A 19513-nucleotide genomic window follows, 5' to 3' on the forward strand; every position below is an offset into this window, starting at 1 on the left:
CGGTGTAGGAGACTGCTGTATCCTAGTCAGGAACGAACACCTCCGGATATGTACCGTACCATATTCCTTCGCACGGAATGGTTCGTTTCCTCGTTTTCTGCAGGATTCACCACTAGCGAGATCCCACCTCGCTATTGGCGACCGAGACGAGGAAAAGTGCTCCCATTGCAATCGTGGTGGTGTACTGAGTGCGTACTCCGAGTGCGTAGGTGTACATTCTCTAAATCTCTGATCGAAAATGTCTTCCACGTGTGTCCCCGCCCCAGAGCCCTGTTGAGTCGGATTTGCACATTCTTGACGCGTTTGAAACCGGTGGAGTGTGCGGATTCTTCCTGCGCAATCTCTGCCTTCTCTGCGTCGTGCCTCGAGGATCGCCCTGCTTTGCATCCTGCCAGTTGGACCCGAACTCCGTACCAAATGAGTACCGAGTAAGTACAGGGCATATACCTAGGCTCCCGTACTGGGAATTGTAGAAGCCGGCCCGGCGAAATGCATCAGCAACAAAGAACACCTACCCTCGTCCCCCCGACTGAGTAATCTCCACCGAGGCTGAGAGCGTGCAGAATGACTCGCCTCTTTCTTTGAGGAGATGCCACGCCATCGAGGATCACCGTTCACTGCGCGGATCCCACCGGTGCATCGAGTGAAGCGGGGGGAGAGAGCGAAGCCTGATCAGGCAGTTCCCGTACGACGACAGCTAGGCAGAAAGAGGTAAATAAAGGGCGGTACCAAGGACCGGCCACGCACGCTAGACCTGTTCCTGAGCGATTCCTGCGGGCGGTGGGTGCCTTGATGCCTTGATGCCTGAGAACCGGCTGTCGGCTCCACATTGATCCGTGGCTCATCTCGCTTGTTGCTTATGTCATCGTGCAGATCGAATGGGCGCCCGGGCTAGACTAGGCTTTAGTGGAGAAGCGCGCGGTTCTCGACCGTCGACAAGAGTTCTAGACCGTCGAATTGTGAAGACCGGTGGAGGTTCTACAGCCAGAGTCCACGGGGTGACGTGTGGGAGGTCTGGAGCTGAGGCGTCCCCAGAGTGGTCGAGAATTTCAGTGGTGGTGTGGTGTGGTGTGGTTCGTCTAGGGCTGGGATGGAAATATATCCATGGATTCCACCCATGTTAGCTCGACCTCTCTCCGACAAACGACCTTCCGATCCCGTAACAAGTTCAACCCTCGTGCATATGAATCTCGATTGAATTAAAGTGCGTATAAACATGTAATAATTGAGGGAAACTCTTCAACGTAGTTTCCTAGGTATCTTTCAGGGACGCGTCGTTTCGATGTCCAGTCCTCAGTACAGTCTGTCCACAACATTGTACTCTAAACCATTTCTTCCCATCAACTCTTCTCTCGGCTTCATGTGAAAGGCTCCATTCGAAATGTGTTTTGGGCATCACTTAGAAACCGTGTCAGTTAAAACATGAGTACAATATTCGAGGGCTATCTTGATATACATCGTGGAGATATCCAGGTCTCTTTGCGCGTGGTATCCCACCTGCCATTCGCATCATATGTTGGGCTTCTCACGCTTGCTATTAGGATATCTCAAGGTAATGAGCAACAATTAATCAAAATACAGCCTTGAAGTGCCTTCTAAAGCATGTTATACCAGAAGCTCCACCCTTAACACAGGACACTGCCTTCCTATTTTGATACTGAGATGGGCTACACGACGTTCTCAACTGGCATTCTACGAATCTGATGGCCAATCCCGACCTCTCGAGACTACGCTCTAGACAGATATTCTCAACTCACTCCACCTGATTCAACTGGTGTCATGAACGTAGAGTCAAAGAGGGAGCTCACTATTGACGTTGAGAGATGAACTGCAACAACCCACCCAAACAGTCGCGCTGCCTCTCCCATGCTCACTCTCACCCCAACCGCACCCACTGCTTTCCATCCCCACGCTCAAAAATACGCGACGTGCTATCGCACTCTTCGTCAGCCTCTAATATCCCAAGCTCTCTTCTCCGTCACCCACCATGGAGACCTCTGCTGAAGCTACGCCGGCTCACCAGCTCACCATAGACGTCAAGCCCACACAGCCAGGACCACTCGAGTGTACCGTTCATAACCTGACTGCCAAAATCTTCCTCAACAGACCCGCAGAAGACCTCGTTCCAGCACGGTACCTGCGACGTGCAGAACGCACTCGTAAGTCCCAGATCGTTCCCTCCCATCTATTGTCTCTCCACTCTCTTCATCTCTTTCTTTCCAAGGATCGACAAACTCATGCAATCACAGCAACTGTCCAGCGCAAAGCCTGGGTCTTCCGTAACGGTGCCGAGGACGCCCACCACGTTGACTTGAATGCCTGGTCCAAGGTCGATATCCGCTACCGCGGCGTGTTCAAGACGCTCGCTAAGGTCCCGTGCTTCTCGAAATGCTTGTGGGATGGCGGCTGTGAGGATTGCCAGCAGGAGCTGGATGATGGCAGACCGAGTGCACAGGCACAGGTGATTTATGCGTTGATGAACGAGGTTGGCGACATGCTGGATCTGCAGCGGCCGACAAAGAATGGGGATGCTATCTTTGAGTTGAGGTGAGCAGGGTTATGACTGCATCCTTCTTCGGAGTGTGAATTTATGGAGAACGGCTTGAAGCTGTTGATGACGGTGCTGGCCTGGTTTATCTTGCTGCTGTGTGGATCGGGACGTGGTATAGTATATGGACTAACATGTTTTGACTACCACAGGCCTCGATTACTCTCCTGCCATCTCGAATACTGGACTGGATACCGCGAAAAGCACAAAGATGGCCCCTACACAGCGGGATTCCTCTCGCTTGAATATGATCCCGACGAGGACGGCACTTCCATTCCACTTCTCCCCGTATCCACGGTAAGCCTGACCAGTCCAGCCCTAAATCTACTCCTGTCTGCTTCGTTCACTGGCACAAAACCTGGCATACACTACAGCCACTAAGCCTCGGATACCTTTGCTCATTACTAACAACAGACAGACAGTAGAAGAAGAATCCCTCCCGGAAGCCCTGAACGGCAAATTCAAGCTCATCCTCGGCCAACTCTTGATGCACCTCCGCCCTCTCCCCCTGCCAGCCGACAAGCTCCCGGACCAGGAAATCTTCCTCGTCGGTCTACACGGCTCCAAGCTACACATCATGCGCGCCTTCTTCCCAGGCCAAAAGATGTCATCAATATTGTGCCGTCGTGATGTCCCCGGTCCAAGCCCCGTCTTCCATTCCCAGCCTCTCCTCCTACCAGCGCCTCTGGCACCAAGACCACAGAACCCGCAGTCACCACCCTCGCCAAAAGAGCCTTATGCAACACACATCGAAGACTGTGACAGCGCAGCCTCACACCCCAATCGTGGCACCCGAGCGCAAGAGCACGCTCAAGACCAAGTCCCAACCAAAGATACCGCATCTCCAACTCCAACCGCACCCGCAGCCCCAACCAGCCACGAAACAGCGCCAACCCATCCCCAAGGAAACGAAAGCAGCACTCCCAACCCAGAGATACCACGCCACCCGCACTTCCGCGCAGGCAACAGCGCCCGCTTCTACACGGCCGAGAACATCGAACGCCTGCGCCTGCACCTAGACGCGCTCAAGCTGCGCACGCTCGACGACGAGCCGCACCCGCGCACGAGCCGCACCCGCGCACGATCCGCATCCTCGCGACCCGCGAGTACGACCTGTGGCTGCGGGACGACTTCACGGCCGCGGTGCACGTGCTCGTCGCGTTGCAGATGTACCTGCTTAGCGGACACGCGCGGTGCGGCGCGCTGCAGGAGACGTTCCTGCGGCACCCGGTGCGGCGGGAGAACGAGCGAGGGGGCACGGGCAATGCGGGGAGCGGGGGCGGGACGGACTCCGACTCCGACTCGGATTTCTACTGCGAGTCGGCGTTGTCGCTGGAGGAGCGGGATGCGCGGCTGCAGGCGGAGGTGGAGAGGGAGGAGCGCAAGTTGGCGAAGGTGGAGATCGAGATGAGGGAGGCGGAGGCGCGGAGGAGGGTGGCGGGGAAGGAGGCGGTGCGGGTGCGTGAGGCGATGCGGTTTGTGGACAAGGATGATATCAATCCGGGGGTTTGGGGGCGCGAGACAGTCCTGGTGGGATTACGTTTGGGAGGATCCGGAGGAGCGGGAGGCGAGGAAGGTTGGGGCGGATGGGGAGGAGATGATCGTGGGGAATTTGAGGGACTAGGCTTTGATATCGAGGGCTACAGTGGAGTGAGGTGAGGGTTGGGGAGGAGTTCGGTGTGTACTACTCTTATTATTATCTCTATGCGATGGTGTATTACTAGAGAGCGAGTGTGAATGAATCTAGGTCTCCATTGTCTTCAATCTAAACCTGGAATCAAGTGACGAAACTGGACAAGATATCATAAAGTTGAAGAAACACAAGTGGGGGATGATGGGGTATATTGAACAGTGGAATTGGAAGCCTGCGTCTCAATTCCTCCCCCAGAAGAAAGCAAATTCATGACCGACTGGCGGTCTGGGAAAAGGAAGACGTACACAAAAGGCAGCAAGAAACCTAGACCGATGAGGTTTATTCGCGTTGACGCCGCTCCGACTCGAATGCAGTAAACCCGTCAATGCGACGTCCGTCTCGGCTGCCAGTGCGGAAGTACTCTGTTACGACTCCAATGGCATAGCACGACGCCGCGGTGGCTGTACCAGCGAAGATCATCCTGCGAAGGGCCTTGCGAACCGAAGACTCGGTCTTCGGGGATGCGGGTTCGCTGTTGGTACTAGAGCTGGATTGAGATCCGGGTGCTGAGGGTGGCTAAGTTGACCAGTTAGGAGGGCCACTGGAATAGACAGCTTCACTGTCTACTCACCTGGGAGGTGCTGGCGAAGGAGTCGGCCGGGTACGAGTCGTGTCGGAGATATTGGGCGGCCTGGGACTGAACCTTTGGGTCAACCTCTGGCTCTGCGGTGACCGCGCTCTTGCGGGCGTGGCCGGCCTTACGAAAGACCAGGATATCACCGCCACCGGTGGCAATCTCGTAGCCATCCCGCTGCAGCTGCGCGAAGTATGGCACAAACTTGGCCGGGTTGTGCAACCGGGCAAGAACTTCGGTGGGCTGCACAGTCTCATGCGCACCGAAGAAAGACTCGGCCTCGGCTGTGGTGACCTCCGATGTGGAGTTGTCATAAGCCAGTATACAATACTCCGCGGACAACTCCTCCATTTTGGGGCTCCCGATCTTCTGGCTCTGCATAAGGAAATCTCCCACGCGGTCCTCAGAGCCATCGAAGTCAAGGTTCTGCGTGTGACGAGACTCACGCATATCAGCAGCTAAATTCCTGCTCATCGCGGCGTAGCGAGCACGGATGTCCTTGGCTTGCAAAGCGCCGAGATCGTCGCTTTCGCCACGACCGGCACTGGCAGCGTCAGAGATGAACATGGCCTCCAATTCATTACCAGGTTGGCAGTCCACGGTGATGTTCGCCTTCTTGGCGTTGGGCGGCTCCGCAACCATGGATGGCTGAAATGGTCCATCCTCAGTAGCAGCTGGGTCAGCAATGAATTTTGCCTCCAGTTCACTTCCAGGGGGACAGTCGACAGTTGCATCCGCCGGTTCAGTACGACGACTAGCTGAGTCTGCAAGGATCTTGGCCTCTACTTCGCTGCCAGGGGAACAGTCAATACTGGCCTCACCAGTGGAAGTGGCATTAATGCGAAGGTTCTCAGACTGGGAGGGCGTATCGAGGGACGTGGAAGCAAATTTGGCCTCAATCTCACTGCCGGGAGGGCAGTCAACTGAGACGCTCGCCTGCTTGACGAGCGGGTGTGCCTCAAATGCATCCAAGGGACGACTCTCGTCCTCGCGAGCAGCGGGGTGAGAGATGAACATGGCTTCAAGCTCGCTACCAGGGGCGCACTCGATGCTTCTCCGGGAGTTCAGGCCCCCGTCAGCATCAAGTCGCTTGGTGGAGTTCCGGACCTTGAAGGTTTCAGCTTGGGGTTGACTCGACTGCACAGACTCCGAGATAAGAAGCGCCTCCAGCTCATTACCGGGAGGGCAGGCAATGTTAATGTTGGGCTTGTGAGCAGACTCTTCGGGAACACCAGCCAGCACTTGAGCATCCTTGAAGCTGGTTGGGTCAGAGGTGAAGAGCGCCTCGATTTCGCCTCCGGGGGGACAATCAACTGACTGGGGGTTCAAAGGGGAGTAGTGCTCGGAGGCGGTTGAAGCTGCAGGCTGGAACTGTTCATCCTCCACCACGGGGGGATTGGATGCGAACTTGGCCTCGACTTCGCTTCCTGGAGGGCAGTCAATGACAACATTGGTGTCTGGCATAGAGGTTTCCGCATGACCACCAGAGGGTTGCGGGGGCGCGGGGGCCATCCGCCCACTGATGGGATCGTAGCGGAGCCCGCCGTGCACAGTCTGGGGAGATTGGGCGAAGTTGAAGTCTTGAAGATGGGCCTTTGCGGGGTGGTCGGACGTGGTAAACGACCGTAGAAACCCCGGCCAGGCACTCTCATTCTTGTCCAGATGAGTGAAGGAGTCCAGTCTGCGTCCAAAGATCGCACCGTACGGGTCCTCAGCGATGTGCTTCTTGAGGTGCGCCATCCGCTGCTGCATCTGTTCGCGCTCGTTATCCCAGAAACTCCTTTCTCGGCCGGCCGAGAAATCAGAGAAGCTGGAACGAGACCGCCACAGTGCCCATCCACCGGGCCCACTGGAGGTTCGGTGGGCGGTGGATGGCCAGTCGTGGCGTACCTCCGCCTTGCGTCGGAAGTTGGCTTCTGGGTGACGGTGGTACTTATCGATACGTCGCGAGATCCGTTCCACTTTGTCGCCGCTGCCCTGGGAGTTCCGGGCACAGCGCCAAATGCTTCGGGTCTGGGAAGTATGAGTAGCCACCAACTGGGAGAGCGCGGGGCGGGAGGCAGAGGCCCTCGACCCAGCGGCGGTGGATATGGCGATCGAGGAACTCATGATGCAGCCAAGAAGAGGAATCTGGGGTAAATGCGGGATCGGGGTTCACGAAGAAGGAGTAGCAAGTGGGAGTGACAGGATAATGCGCGTGGTGACCGATGGCTCTGGGGCGCTGTCGATCATATCCACCCGAAATCCACGCGATCTAAAGCGGGTCGGCTTATCTGGGCTCCAAGCAGTCCGCTGGAGGCCGATAGACTTGGGTAAAGAGGGCAAGAGGCAAATAAAGTGTGAAGTGGTGAGAGCAGGGTAGGGAGACGAGAGGTGGAAGATGCAAGATGGATGAAGGTTGGTGATTGAGAAGGGTGAAGAAGGGGGGGAAAGTGAGGAAATACATATTGTATGGTAGACGAGCTCGCAGGACCACAGGCCTCCGGCGCAGTGGAGTCGTGCAGCAGGATCAACCGGGGAAAGCACCAATCAGCGCTCGCACCCGCACTTCCCCCGCAAGCAACCTGGCTGACCTCATCGGAGTCTGACGTCACCGAGGTTCCCGGATTCCCCAAGTTGGGCTTAGAGATTCCTACGAATCCCGGGGCAGAGCGCAACGCGGGAATCCTTCTATCGTCATCAGTATGCACGCGGGGGATCCTAGCCCCTTTCGAGCGGGGAAATACATCATTACGGATGGCTGGCGTGATTGGTTACTCGTTGTAGTATGGATGTGATTCTCACAACAGGTTGCTCCAGAAGCGCAGACCCTCGATCCCTTCTTCCCGGCAGAGCGCTCCGCGATCTTCGGCCATCTCCAGCTCCTCGACAGCCACACCGATACTCCATTTGAACCGCTGGGCTGCCTCCTGGGCAGTCACGGCCCGGCCGAACACCGTCCAGTCCCAAGGCACGGCGTCATCCGGTGGGACTTGTCGCAGCTCGGCCATCCACTCCTGCAGTTGATGCACCGTCTTGTCGTCGCTCCAGTCATAGCGCTGAACCACCAAGAGCCCGCTCTTGAACCGGCGTAGTCGAACCGGTAATTTCAGCTTCTCCCACAGCTCCGCCGCGCGCTGGAAATCCGACGGGCTGACTAGCTCGACCCCGTTCCGGGATCGATTGAAGACCGCCCAGAGATCGATAAGGCTCATAATGCCTCCCTCACGATGCAATATTCCCTGTCGATCATCCGTGAGATACTCCGCCAGGTTGCGCGAGAGCTCAGAGAGGTAGAGGTTCCCCGACCCCGAACTGAGCATGTCCTTGGTAGTCACCATGCCCAATGCGGCTGCGGATTCAGACAGCACCTCATTGGTTTCCGCGGATCCCTCGCTGGTAGCCATGCCTGACTCCCGTGCGAGCGTTTCAGCGAGAGCAACAATCTGCTTGGCGGATGCCATGAGGGCCTCGAGATCCTCAAAGGCGTTGCCGATGACCAGTTGGTTGTTGATTCGAGCTTCCAGGCCGCGCTGTTCTAGACCGGCAATCCCCACACTCATTGTGCGGGGGGCGGCAGGCTGGGGACTCTGTAGGGTAGCAGTGGCCGGCGCATTCGCTATCGAAGCTTGTGATGGTGGAGGCACGGGAGGCGCATTCTGGAGTAGCCATTTTCGTTGAATCAATGCCCCTTTGAGTCGTTCATGGAAGGTTTTCTCCCCGCCGTCACGGAACGAGAGCTTGATGCTCTCAGTCACTTCTGTATTCGAAACACGGGTCTGTCTGAATAACGGGGCTGGGGAGTCTGCACGAGTATCCCCGGTGGCAGCAATTGAAAGCGCTGTAATCCCCAGCGGTGCTCCACACATCTCGCACTCCATGAGAGACGGGTGGTTCACAAAGGTGCACCGAGGGCATGACACCGATCCTCCCGAGGGAAGTGCGGTCGATTGCGCACCAGTGCTGGGGGCTGTATGATTGTCGACGGGTAATGAGCTCGGTCGAGGTATGGGAGAATCTCTGCTGGTTGCAGCGCTAATTGCTGCTTTCAAGACCGTTGTAAAAGGTGGTTTGATGCCACACGCGAGACATGGGGGCAGAGGTGTCGCTGCCGTGGCAGTTGCCGAGTCGAAATTCGAGGGGACAGGGTTGGAGAATGAACAGATGGGGCAGATCCATGTCGCATTTACAGGCTTTGGGGATGGTGAATGTTGTTGCACGGCTGTCGGAGGAAGAGTGTCGTTCGCGTGCAGGGAGTGGAGGATTGACCGCTGGGTGGCGGCAGGACTGGCCGTTGCACTCCGCGACTTGTCTGTCTTGTTCTTCTGCGGTTTCGGGTAGATGGTGATCTTAGGCGACGACTTCAGGAAACCGGCCTGTCACTGCATCAGCCTTGTTGGCATGGGGGTTCTACAAGAGCTCCAACCTGGTATTCGGCACGGTCAATTTCCTTCAGATCAATTCCGACGGAATACTTTCTTGGCTCATCAGCCGCAACGTAGCACACTCGATGGGATGTCAAATAAGCATGGCCATTCTGGTAGTTGGGAATCTTGTATCTCCTAGTCCGCCAGCCCGTATCAGCTATATATGTTGCCGACAGCGCCGCGGGGAATGAGTAACCACTTACCCCTCATACAACCCGACTGCATCCTGGACAAAGAGAAGAGCCTCGTCAGGTAACAGCAACGGTCGGAGAGCAGTAGTCAGATCCAGGGACTTCAAAAACATCTGGTTTACACGACATCTCGAGGAGCAGGTGGGCTGCGTCGCGATAACGAGATAGCCCGGAAGCCAGCGGAGAAAGGAAGTTCCGGCAGGTAAGCGAGCTGCGATGTTCGATCTCGTGGAAGAATGTGTGTTCGCTCCCCCAGCGCCTTCACCTCGACACCCTTTACCTCTTCTTGCCCCCAACCCACCTAGTCTGCGACGTAGGAGCCCTTTCGTCTCTTTTTCGACTATTGCTCCATCCCCACAGACCCCACGTAGCCTTATTTTCTTCTGTTTCCCTCGTCCTCCGTTTTCCGATCTCTTCTTTCCTTATTGCTTCACCACACCCATCTTCGAGAGATTTCGGAATGAACTCTAGCGTCCCGCCGTGGCGTGCCACGGCCTCGGCTCCAACGTCTGCGTTCCCAACTTCTGGTAAGTGGCAAAGCCTCCCAGCCTGTGTCAGTTTCTGTTCCTAGCGCTAACCGCCTCCCAGCGACGCCTGCCTATATTCCAGTCCAAGCACGTCGTAGCCTTGCCCATAACAAGACCAGCCACCCAGCTACCAACGAAAGCACACCCTCTCAACCCACTATGTCCACAGCGGATGCAGACTCCCGGCCTCGCGTGGAGTTCTCGCCCGCTGTACGCCTCTACGTGCAGCGGTCCTTTGCTCCCGAGAACCAAATCTCCAGCGTGAGCAATACGGAAATGCAAGAGAAGCTGCGACACGTCATTACCGACGCGGCTGAGAAACAGACTATCAACATGATTGACTGGGAGAGGCTGCCGCTTCCCCAGCATATGGTTCTCAGCGAACGCAACAAGATCCTGGCCAACCCCAGTGTTTCCAACTGGGGGATATCCAGTCAACCATCGTCCCCCGGAGACAGTGCGCGCAAGCGAAAGTCGACCGAGAACCACCAGTCAGAGACCGGGTCGCCACCATGGAGAAAAGCTAACAATCGCAATCGTTTTGAGGACCGTGTCACTTACCCGACCACAGAGAAGAGACAACGCATGGCCCCAGATGAGTCTAGTAAGTCCAAAGCTAATTTGGAGATGCGGAGGAAGCGATTTGAAGGGACAGGGGCCAGTTACGGCAACTCTGGTACCTCTTCCCCTGTCGACTCGCCCCGTGCCGAAGCAGACCAAGGACCCGTTGTCGGCCGATCCCAAACCCTGGAAAAGAACTATTTCCGGTTGACTTCTGCTCCCAACCCGGATACCGTCCGTCCCTTGTCCGTGCTCCGCAAGACCTTAGATCTTTTGAAAAAGAAATGGCGGCAAGAGAGCAACTATGGATACATCTGTGACCAATTCAAGTCACTACGCCAGGACTTGACGGTCCAGCACATACGGAATGCGTTTACTGTCAATGTCTATGAGATCCACGCACGCATTGCCCTGGAGAGAGGGGACCTTGGTGAGTATAATCAGTGTCAGACCCAGCTGCGGGTCCTGTACGCGCAGCAGTTGGGCGGAAACCCGACGGAATTCAAGGCGTATCGTATTCTCTATTTCATTTACACCCGCAACTGGACGGCCATGAACGATGCGCTAGCCGACGTGACTGCAGAAGACAAGAAAGACCCTGCCGTCAAGCATGCTCTCGACGTCCGCTCCGCTCTCGCTCTCGGGAACTACCATCGCTTCTTCCAGCTCTATCTCGACACACCGAACATGGGAGCCTATCTCATGGACATGTTTGTCGACCGTGAGCGGCTGACTGCTCTTGCCGCCATTTGTAGAGCGTGAGTGACTTTCATCATCTAGCTGGAGAGAGAAACTGTACTGACGCGAGACCACAGGTATAAACCAGATTTGAATATCAGATTCATTACGGAAGAACTGGGGTTCGAGTCCGATGAGCAGACCGCACGTTTCGTCCTCGATCACTCCTCCGCGGAGCTGCTTGAGGAAAAGAACGGGACTGTGAGGCTATTGACCGGCAAGGCCGGCCTACTCTTCGAGCAAGCCAAGACCGAAGCCCACCGCGTCGTCGATATCAAGGGGCAGATCTAAGGCCCGTCTCCCCGTTCCGGAGTTTCAGATTAATCACACATACACCTAGGCTGGGCTGCCCGTGGGGCTTTCATCCTTAGCCACTGCCTTGGTTCGTTTCGATCCGCTTTCTTTTCATTCCAGAGCGACAGCGACAGGCGTTTTTGGTTGCGCAAAACTTTTCGTCCCATCCAGCTTTTCATCCCCGGAGTGGTCGCATTTTTCCCCTCGTCCCCCGTTTGTTTTGAAGTTGGTTCTATTTTCCGGAGTCCAGTTCTGAGGGTTATCTTCCATCTGCGCAGTTGCAAACATACTAATACCTGCTGGCATCGCATTTTGCATTTTGAAGACGGGGATGAGATGGAATGAATGGCTGGGAGTGGGCGTCAGGTGGTGCCCCCCCGAGGTAGATATTGTTTCTTGTCCGATTCCAGCAGTATAGAATTCCTTTCTCAAAGCAAACTGACATTGTTCCCATGGATCCTTGCCACGACCGATCATAGCGAGACACTGTAGTATTGTATCTTGCGTGGCGGAGTATTGATTAATTGATGAACACGATTGATCTATTGCGAATAAGGGGAACCGGCGCTAGATGCCTGACTCTCCAGGCTACCATCACCACCCATATTCTTACTGGATTCGGTCTACATATAACCAGTACCTTGATGCTACTTGCCCGCCACCAGGACCGTTGGATGGGCCACGAGTTCCCGTTGCTTTTACCCCGTTGATCCCCTTTCCTCCCCAAGTCTACCCACCCACTCGCCACACACCGTCGACTCCCACTGTACACGAATCTCCTTCCACGCGGCTTCCATGGAAGCGCAATCGCCGCCCCGCCGTCGCGTGGGGCCCACGCCTTGTCATGGCGCCCTTGGCGATGCGGAACGCATTTGGTCACCTTCACGCAGCATGGGGAGGCAACGCAGCCCTGTGATGGTCCCCCGGTCTGCTCCAGATTGATGACCTGTCCTTCTTCCGGGCCTTTGATTAGACGCCGGGCTCCAGCGGATTGGACGAGTCAATGCACCAGGAACTCGCTTCCTGGCACCGCGGTTGACATCATCGCCCGCGATCGGCGCTCCTGCTCACCTGCGGCTGAGCTGCCTCAGCTGGCCATGGACACCCTTGACGGACCCGATCCCATCTGTAGGTACGTACTTGCGTATATAGTGTACCCAGGAGTGGGCAGCCGACGGGTACACACGCCGGTCCCTGGATGTCGTGTCAGGTAAATCGGTCGCCGAGGCCGTACAGGGCCTCTCCTGGAGAAGGGGTGGCCACTGCCCGGGCAGAGTGCAGGCTGCAGGCTGCAGGCTGCAGGCTGCAGGCTGCAGCCATTGGCATCCGGGCCTCTGCAACGACTCCGTATGGATGGAGTTTATCGGTCGATTACAGTAGCGCCGCTCGGTGGTGCTGGTGCTTGTGGCCAGCCATCATGCCCTCGTGGGGATGAATGGATTGACGCAGGAACCTGCGTTGGCGTTCTTCTGCTTCTCGGTTGGATGGCATCGTGGCCTGGTCGAACAGACCTGTACCGAGACGCTTTTGTACCTTTTTGACATCTCACGTTCTTTGTTGATCAGCCTTCGGTGCCCACAAAGAAACGCGCCGATCCACGGTGGTCAGATCCACGGCTCCCAGGGTGGCCGGACCACGGGTTGCGGAGGGCGAGAGGATGGGAGGATGGGAGGATGGGAGGATGGGAGGAGTTGGGGTATGTGTGACTGGAATTATTGCCGCCACCGGGGCCAATCTGCATTGAGTCGAGGAGTCTCGAGGGAATCACCATGTCTGCCCAACGGGGCGATGCTGATACTTCAGTCCTCTAGACTCCGACCCAGCACGGCGGGTATCGCATGGTATTACGCCATGTAATTTCTAGTGATGATCGATGGCGGCTTGAGTCGATTGGGGGCGCAGCGATGCCTTGAGTAATCTTTGATCCTCTTTGACCCCAGCCTTAGAAACCTTGATAGCAACCAGAAGGAATCTCGCCACGCGAACGGTTCCAAGGTACACGGCGATTCTGGAAAAGAACAGGAACCAGCGACGACAAAAGAAATAGATCTCGCCCATAAGCAACGAGAGAGAAAAGCGGGCCAAACGCAATCGCAATCCAGCCCTGGTTGGAACCGCAATACGCAAGATTCCCCTGTTTCCAGATGCTCGACCGTCCACGGTCTTCGTTTCCTTCTTTCTCCCTTCCCGTCCCCCTCTTCTCCCTTGTGCTGTCGCGATGAAGGTGAGTGTTTCCAACCCTCCCTACCCTTCTCTCGCGAAATCATGAATGATGAGATATCGCGCGCGCGCGCGCGAAACCGGGAGGCCATGGTGTGTCATAAATTAACCCGGGTTCGACTCAGGCCATCCGGCGATCCTTGAAGGGGGAGAAAGATCCCAAGCACCACCACCACATCTCCATTACTCCCAAATCCGCCATCGCCATCCTCCCTCCTAAAAAGGTGAGTTCTGGACGAGCGCCCGAGAGATATCGAGGGCAAGAATGCTGCCCTTGCTCTTTTTTTCCCTTTGCCCTTTCCCAGCCACCGCGCGCACTACCGAAACCCTCGTTTTTTTTCTGCCCCTCCTTCCTCTCGCCCCTTCCAGCGTCCCACTTCCACCTTCGTGCGCTTGGCGTCGGTGACTGCTGGCTGACCCTCCCCGCTGCAGGTCATCAAGGCTCTTTACGATTACATTCCCGAGCCCGGCACCAACCAGGAATTGGCCTTTAGCAAGGGCGACTTTTTCCACGTTATCAGCAGGGAGGACGACTTGGACTGGTACGAGGCGTGTAACCCGCTCATCCCTAGTGCCCGAGGGCTCGTCCCCGTCTCCTTCTTCGAAGTCATCGGCAAGAACGAAAGGAATAGCGGGGGTTCCGTCGACCTGCATAAAAAGGACCACCACGACTCGGGCTTTTCCGACCGCAGTCCCGCCTCTGACTCCTCCACCAACACCACCCGACAAGCCGCCTTCAGGATGTCCGCACTCGGCAAGGGCCAGGGCGCCATGGTCTATGGCATTGTCCAGTACGATTTCCAGGCCGAGCGCCCCGACGAGCTCGATGCCCGCGCCGGCGAGGCTATCATCGTTATCGCCCAGTCCAACCCGGAATGGTTCGTCGCCAAACCCATCGGTCGTCTCGGGGGCCCCGGTTTGATTCCCGTCTCGTTCATCGAACTGCGTGACATGCAGACCGGCCAGGCTGTCACGGACCCGCTGGAGGCGGTCCGACGCGCCGGTGTCCCCAAGGTCGAGGAGTGGAAGAAGATGACCGCGGAGTATAAGAACAGCAGCATCACGCTGGGCAAGATTGAGTCCGGCGCTGGTGGGGGCGGCGGCGGCAGCGGTGTGGTCGCCTTGACGACTGGCATGGATAAGATGTCTATGGGCCATCAGAATGCTGGCCACATGAGCCAAAATGGAAACAACTACGTAAGCTTCTCTTTCTCTTCTCTTTTTCGCTCGCGGCCTCCGTCCTGATTACTCGCTTTCTCAGGGATATCATCAGCGCAATGCGAGCAGAGGCACTCTGGCGTCGCAGGCCCCCATGTCTCAGGGCTACCAACCCCTCCTCGCACCCGTCGCCGCTTCTATTCCCCGCTACTGCTTCGACAATGACAAGTACTGGTATATCATCGAGGCGAAGATGGAAGATGGCCGATGCTGGGAACTGTCGCGATATTACCATGATTTCTATGACTTCCAGATTGCTCTCCTAACACAGTTTGAAGAAGAAGCTGGCAACCGAGGACGCCCCCGGACTCTGCCGTTCATGCCAGGTCCGGTCACTCACGTCACTGATGCAATCTCCAACGGCCGCCGGCAGAACCTCGACGAGTACATCAAGAAGCTGCTGTCAATGCCCCCGCACATCGCCCGTTGCCAACTGGTCCGGCAGCTGTTTGCGCCCCGCCAAGGTGACTTTGAAATCGACCCGAACGCTTTTGGCGAGGAAGCGCGGTACTCGGGCGAGTCACACCACTCGTCCGGCGGCATGGATCACTCCCGCAGCGTATCCCGCCAATCGTCCCAGGTGCCGATGAACGCGCCTCAAGACCGCGTCTCGCAGCAGCAGCTGCGCGCCCAAACGCCCGTAGGGTACTCCAACGGAGCCCCGCCACCCATGAACCGCCAAGCTAGTTCCCTTACGCAGGTCTCCTCAGCCTCGAATTCCAGCGCGATGAAGGTCAAGGTATTCTTCCAAGATGATCTCATTGCCATCCGCATCCCGTCCGGTGTCAGCATGCAGCATCTCAAGGACAAGCTCTCGGATCGACTCAAGATCCAGGAGGATATTATTGTCCAGTACCGCGACGAGTCGTCCGGGACGTACGTCGATCTGATCAGCGACCAAGACCTCGAGAACGCCATGCAGCGCAACCTCAAGTTGACCCTCTTCGTCAGCATCGCATAAAAGCAATGTTTTTTTTTTCTGGATCCGTGCGTTGTGGCGATAGACCTGCCCTATCCTGCTGTCCATTGTGGAGCGGGTTTTGTTTTCTGTCTTCCGTTGTGTTTTGGGATTTTCTGTCAGTTCTCAACTATATTGTTTGTTTTTGCAACAGGTACGGTGCATTGGCGTTCCGGCATCCAAACCCCAAGGCTTGCCGTGGTCCATCAGCCTTTTCGGCGATGCAATTACTTCGAGATGGGAAGGATGATCGCGGTGTTACGAATATGATGCGTTATGGATGGCATGGTTTGTTTTCTCTGTCCCTTTCATATGGTTCAGGCTTGTTGTCTTATCTTTTTGCAATCCTCTGCAATCTTGTTTCTCACCATCGTCCTCGCCTTTTCAGCCATATCTCATCTCGTCATCCTCGACTTCCCTTTGTCATGATATATGGAGCTGATTCGATATCTTACCTTCCGCGGGCGTCTTTTATCTCTTGTCATCTCTCTTCCATCCTTTCTGATCTATAGCTTTTCCGAGTTTTGTTCCCGGATGACATACTCTCAAGTCTGTCTGCTTCGGTGACGTGTACATATGCTCTCTTTCTCGTGCATACACAAGGGAGCTCTTTGCCTACTTGCCATTCAGCAGTCAATATCATACTCCCTAGAATGCCTTCTCATGTATCTGCAAACCCGGGCCTTGTTCCACAGTCTTTGGAGGGAGGACAATTCCGACCCATCGGGCTTCAACCACTTCTTAACCAGCGGCTTCAATGCCACACAGTCTTGTCTTGCGCTAGGCGGTGATTGTATACGAGTGTACCGTATCACCAACCCACAAGACTAGTGTAAGCATGGCTATCTGGTCACAAACTCGTACTTTATCTCCTAGCTTTGTTCGGTGGGATCTGTCCGGGATTTCAAGCCCCGTTGCACTGGCTTCCAAGGTTAGTTCTGTCAGTGACTCCCACATTGATTTAAATTGCCGTTTCCTTTACACGCATCCAGCAACGATATGAACTAAGACTGAATTTAGATCTAGCGTAATTGACATTGAATCCTGAGTTCCACAGTGTTATCCAACCAGTGATCTCAGGGACATACAAGAAAACGTCACAACAAGCCCTACGCCTTCATTTCCATTTCAACCTCTGTATTAGTCTTTCCCAGGGGTTACATCGTATGAGCGCTGACTCCTTCTCTTTGAATGGAATTACTTAGTTCCTGGAACTCATGATACCTCCCCATACCCTGCATCCCTTGGCCCGCTTGAATCACCGACTCTACGCCATCTCCAACCAGTCCTGCACACGCGAACAGCCAAAAAGAGAGCCAGAAATTGACACAAAAATATGGGATAAACAAGCCAAAAACGCGGATCATAAAATCCTAGAGAGGGCATATAGTTCTCAGTGGTTCTAACTACATAGTTCAGTTAGGAGTGGAGCCCGATCACTCTCCGCCACTCACCGCCCAGGAGTTGCCTGTACCTCGCCGCTTCCCCGGAAGAATGCAATTCCTGCGGCGAGACTACCTCGGCTACGCCTTTGTTCCAGTCGCCATTCGCGAGGTACGACGGCGGTCCAGCGCTCTTTGTCTTCTCCTGTACATACGCATCACTATCGCAAATGAGTCGGCCGTGCGCAAGGGTTTGCGCTGACTGCTTCCTGGGCGCCCTGCGGCCGTCGCGGAGGATACGCCATGCCGGAGCGTTGCGGGGCGTTGCTCGCGAGCGATCCTATGCCACTCAACGGAGCGAGCTTTCGGGGGTTGGTGCTCACCAGTGTCAATCCTCGCGCAGAGATATTCGCGCTGGACGCATAGGCCGTGCTCAGCTGCCGTTGCGATCTCCGGAGAGGGGCCGGGGATTGGCGACTGTGAGCGACGGGGCGACACTCAAGGATACGGAGACCGAGACGGCATCAAGTCAACCGCAAGATGGACCGTTGAAGGAGTACGATACCAGAGTGGAGGAGGGCCGGCTACGGGATGACCCATACCAAAGAGGTGCGCAGACATCATCTTGACTTGAACACATAAGCGAGAACGGACGGCTGACTGGAGATGGCGGCGGACAGGTATTATCCAAGGCCTCCAAGATCTGTTCCAGGCCCTCAAATGCTACCACCCGCCCAAGGTTGTCCACCCAACGATCGAGTCCTTGGACCCTCGACCCAAGCAGTCGTTCTTCGGGTCGCTGTTTGGACGCGGAGGCGCGGGTCGCGATGTGAAATCGAACATCCCAGACAATCTGCCAAAGGGATTGTACATGTATGGCGATGTGGGCTGCGGAAAAACCATGCTCATGGATCTGTTCTTCGATACGCTGCCGTCCAATATCCAGCACAAGACGCGCATTCATTTCCATAACTTCATGCAGGATGTACATAAGCGCGTGCATGTCGTCAAGATGAAGCATGGCAATGACTTCGATGCGTTGCCAATGGTTGCCGCTGACATTGCAGAGACGGCAAGCGTGCTCTGTTTTGATGAGTTTCAATGCACGGATGTTGCTGATGCAATGATCCTGCGGAGGTAAGTGCTCATAGATTGCGCCTGTTGCGCGTTGGCATGGCTTTTTTTCTGTTTGCTGATAGTTGTAGACTGCTGGAGTTTCTCATGTCCCACGGTGTCGTTCTCGTAACCACCTCCAACCGCCACCCCGACGATCTGTACAAAAATGGCATTCAGCGCGAATCCTTTATCCCTTGCATCAATCTCCTCAAAACCGATCTGAATGTCATCAACTTGAACTCGCCGACGGACTACCGCAAAATCCCCCGCCCTCCGGCCGCAGTCTACCACCATCCCCTCGGCGCAGACGCAGAGCAACATGCACGGAAATGGTTCGACTTCCTGGGCGACCCAATCAATGACCCTCCTCACCCGGCCACCCAGGTTGTCTGGGGCCGTCAGATTAAGGTGCCGCAAGCCAGTGGCAAGGCCGCGCAGTTTACCTTCAATCAACTGATTGGTACTGCGACCGGTGCTGCCGATTATCTGGAACTGGTGCGACATTACGACGCATTCATCGTGACAGATGTTCCGGGCATGGACCTCAACCAACGTGATCTGGCTCGGCGTTTCATCACCTTTATCGATGCGGTATATGAGAGCAGAGTATGTTCTGTTGTAACGCAGTGCCTCTTGTTAGGTGAATCCAGCTGACTCTTGTTTCAAAGGCCAAGTTAGTCCTCACGACCGAAGTCCCTCTTTCACATCTTTTCCTTTCCGACTCGGACGTTCAGGATTCGCTGAAAGGCGGCGATGACCACTCCGATCTCTCCGATGCGATGCGCAACCTTATGGATGATCTAGGTATGTCCGTGCAAGCGCTCAAGAACACCTCCATCTTCAGCGGCGACGAGGAGCGATTCGCCTTTGCCCGTGCACTTTCTCGCCTTTCCGAAATGGGTAGTCGAGAATGGGTCGAGCGCGGCCTCGGAGTCGGAAAGACAACTCAGGAGAGCAAAGAAGAGCGGGACGCTTGGTTGAAGACTCGCAGTCACTGGAGCGAGGATAACATGTAGATCGTTGTCCTAGATGTGAATTCCGTTCCGCCCTTGTTGGCCGATCGCAGGCCCAACCTGCTGTGACATAC

The 19513-nt window shown here is 55.7% G+C and overlaps 6 protein-coding genes across 6 annotated transcripts; 4 read left to right on the forward strand and 2 right to left on the reverse strand.

The window, feature by feature from the left end:
- Positions 1 to 1987: 1987 nt before the first annotated feature.
- Positions 1988 to 4207, forward strand: N7459_006006 (uncharacterized protein; the record flags this gene model as incomplete). Its single annotated transcript, XM_056945190.1, has 5 exons — positions 1988 to 2159; positions 2250 to 2547; positions 2701 to 2845; positions 2967 to 3691; positions 3730 to 4207. The coding sequence occupies 5 exons, from the start codon at positions 1988 to 1990 to the stop codon at positions 4205 to 4207; spliced, it is 1818 nt and encodes a 605-aa protein (XP_056799525.1).
- Positions 4208 to 4520: 313 nt separating this feature from the next.
- Positions 4521 to 6924, reverse strand: N7459_006007 (uncharacterized protein; the record flags this gene model as incomplete). The annotated part of the gene is made up of 2 exons (XM_056945191.1): positions 4521 to 4757; positions 4813 to 6924. 2 exons carry the CDS (start codon positions 6922 to 6924, stop codon positions 4521 to 4523), a joined length of 2349 nt encoding a protein of 782 aa, XP_056799526.1.
- A 671-nt stretch (positions 6925 to 7595) lies between these two features.
- N7459_006008 (ESCRT-II subunit protein VPS36) lies at positions 7596 to 9525 on the reverse strand (the record flags this gene model as incomplete). Its single annotated transcript, XM_056945192.1, has 3 exons — positions 7596 to 9170; positions 9221 to 9356; positions 9425 to 9525. 3 exons carry the CDS (start codon positions 9523 to 9525, stop codon positions 7596 to 7598), a joined length of 1812 nt encoding a protein of 603 aa, XP_056799527.1.
- A 347-nt stretch (positions 9526 to 9872) lies between these two features.
- On the forward strand, positions 9873 to 11529 carry N7459_006009 (uncharacterized protein; the record flags this gene model as incomplete). Its single annotated transcript, XM_056945193.1, has 3 exons — positions 9873 to 9939; positions 10001 to 11258; positions 11316 to 11529. 3 exons carry the CDS (start codon positions 9873 to 9875, stop codon positions 11527 to 11529), a joined length of 1539 nt encoding a protein of 512 aa, XP_056799528.1.
- A 2221-nt stretch (positions 11530 to 13750) lies between these two features.
- N7459_006010 (phosphatidylinositol-3-phosphate-binding protein BEM1) lies at positions 13751 to 15931 on the forward strand (the record flags this gene model as incomplete). Its single annotated transcript, XM_056945194.1, has 4 exons — positions 13751 to 13756; positions 13878 to 13976; positions 14185 to 14949; positions 15014 to 15931. The coding sequence occupies 4 exons, from the start codon at positions 13751 to 13753 to the stop codon at positions 15929 to 15931; spliced, it is 1788 nt and encodes a 595-aa protein (XP_056799529.1).
- Positions 15932 to 17422: 1491 nt separating this feature from the next.
- N7459_006011 (AFG1/ZapE family ATPase) lies at positions 17423 to 19442 on the forward strand (the record flags this gene model as incomplete). The annotated part of the gene is made up of 5 exons (XM_056945195.1): positions 17423 to 17482; positions 17646 to 17919; positions 17991 to 18447; positions 18510 to 19032; positions 19101 to 19442. 5 exons carry the CDS (start codon positions 17423 to 17425, stop codon positions 19440 to 19442), a joined length of 1656 nt encoding a protein of 551 aa, XP_056799530.1.
- Between the last annotated feature and the right edge of the window lie 71 nt (positions 19443 to 19513).

The sequence above is a fragment of the Penicillium hispanicum genome (genome assembly GCF_028827665.1).
Source record: "Penicillium hispanicum strain IBT 35686 chromosome Unknown utg000005l_segment0_segment0, whole genome shotgun sequence".
In the NCBI taxonomy this organism is placed as follows: domain Eukaryota; kingdom Fungi; phylum Ascomycota; class Eurotiomycetes; order Eurotiales; family Aspergillaceae; genus Penicillium; species Penicillium hispanicum.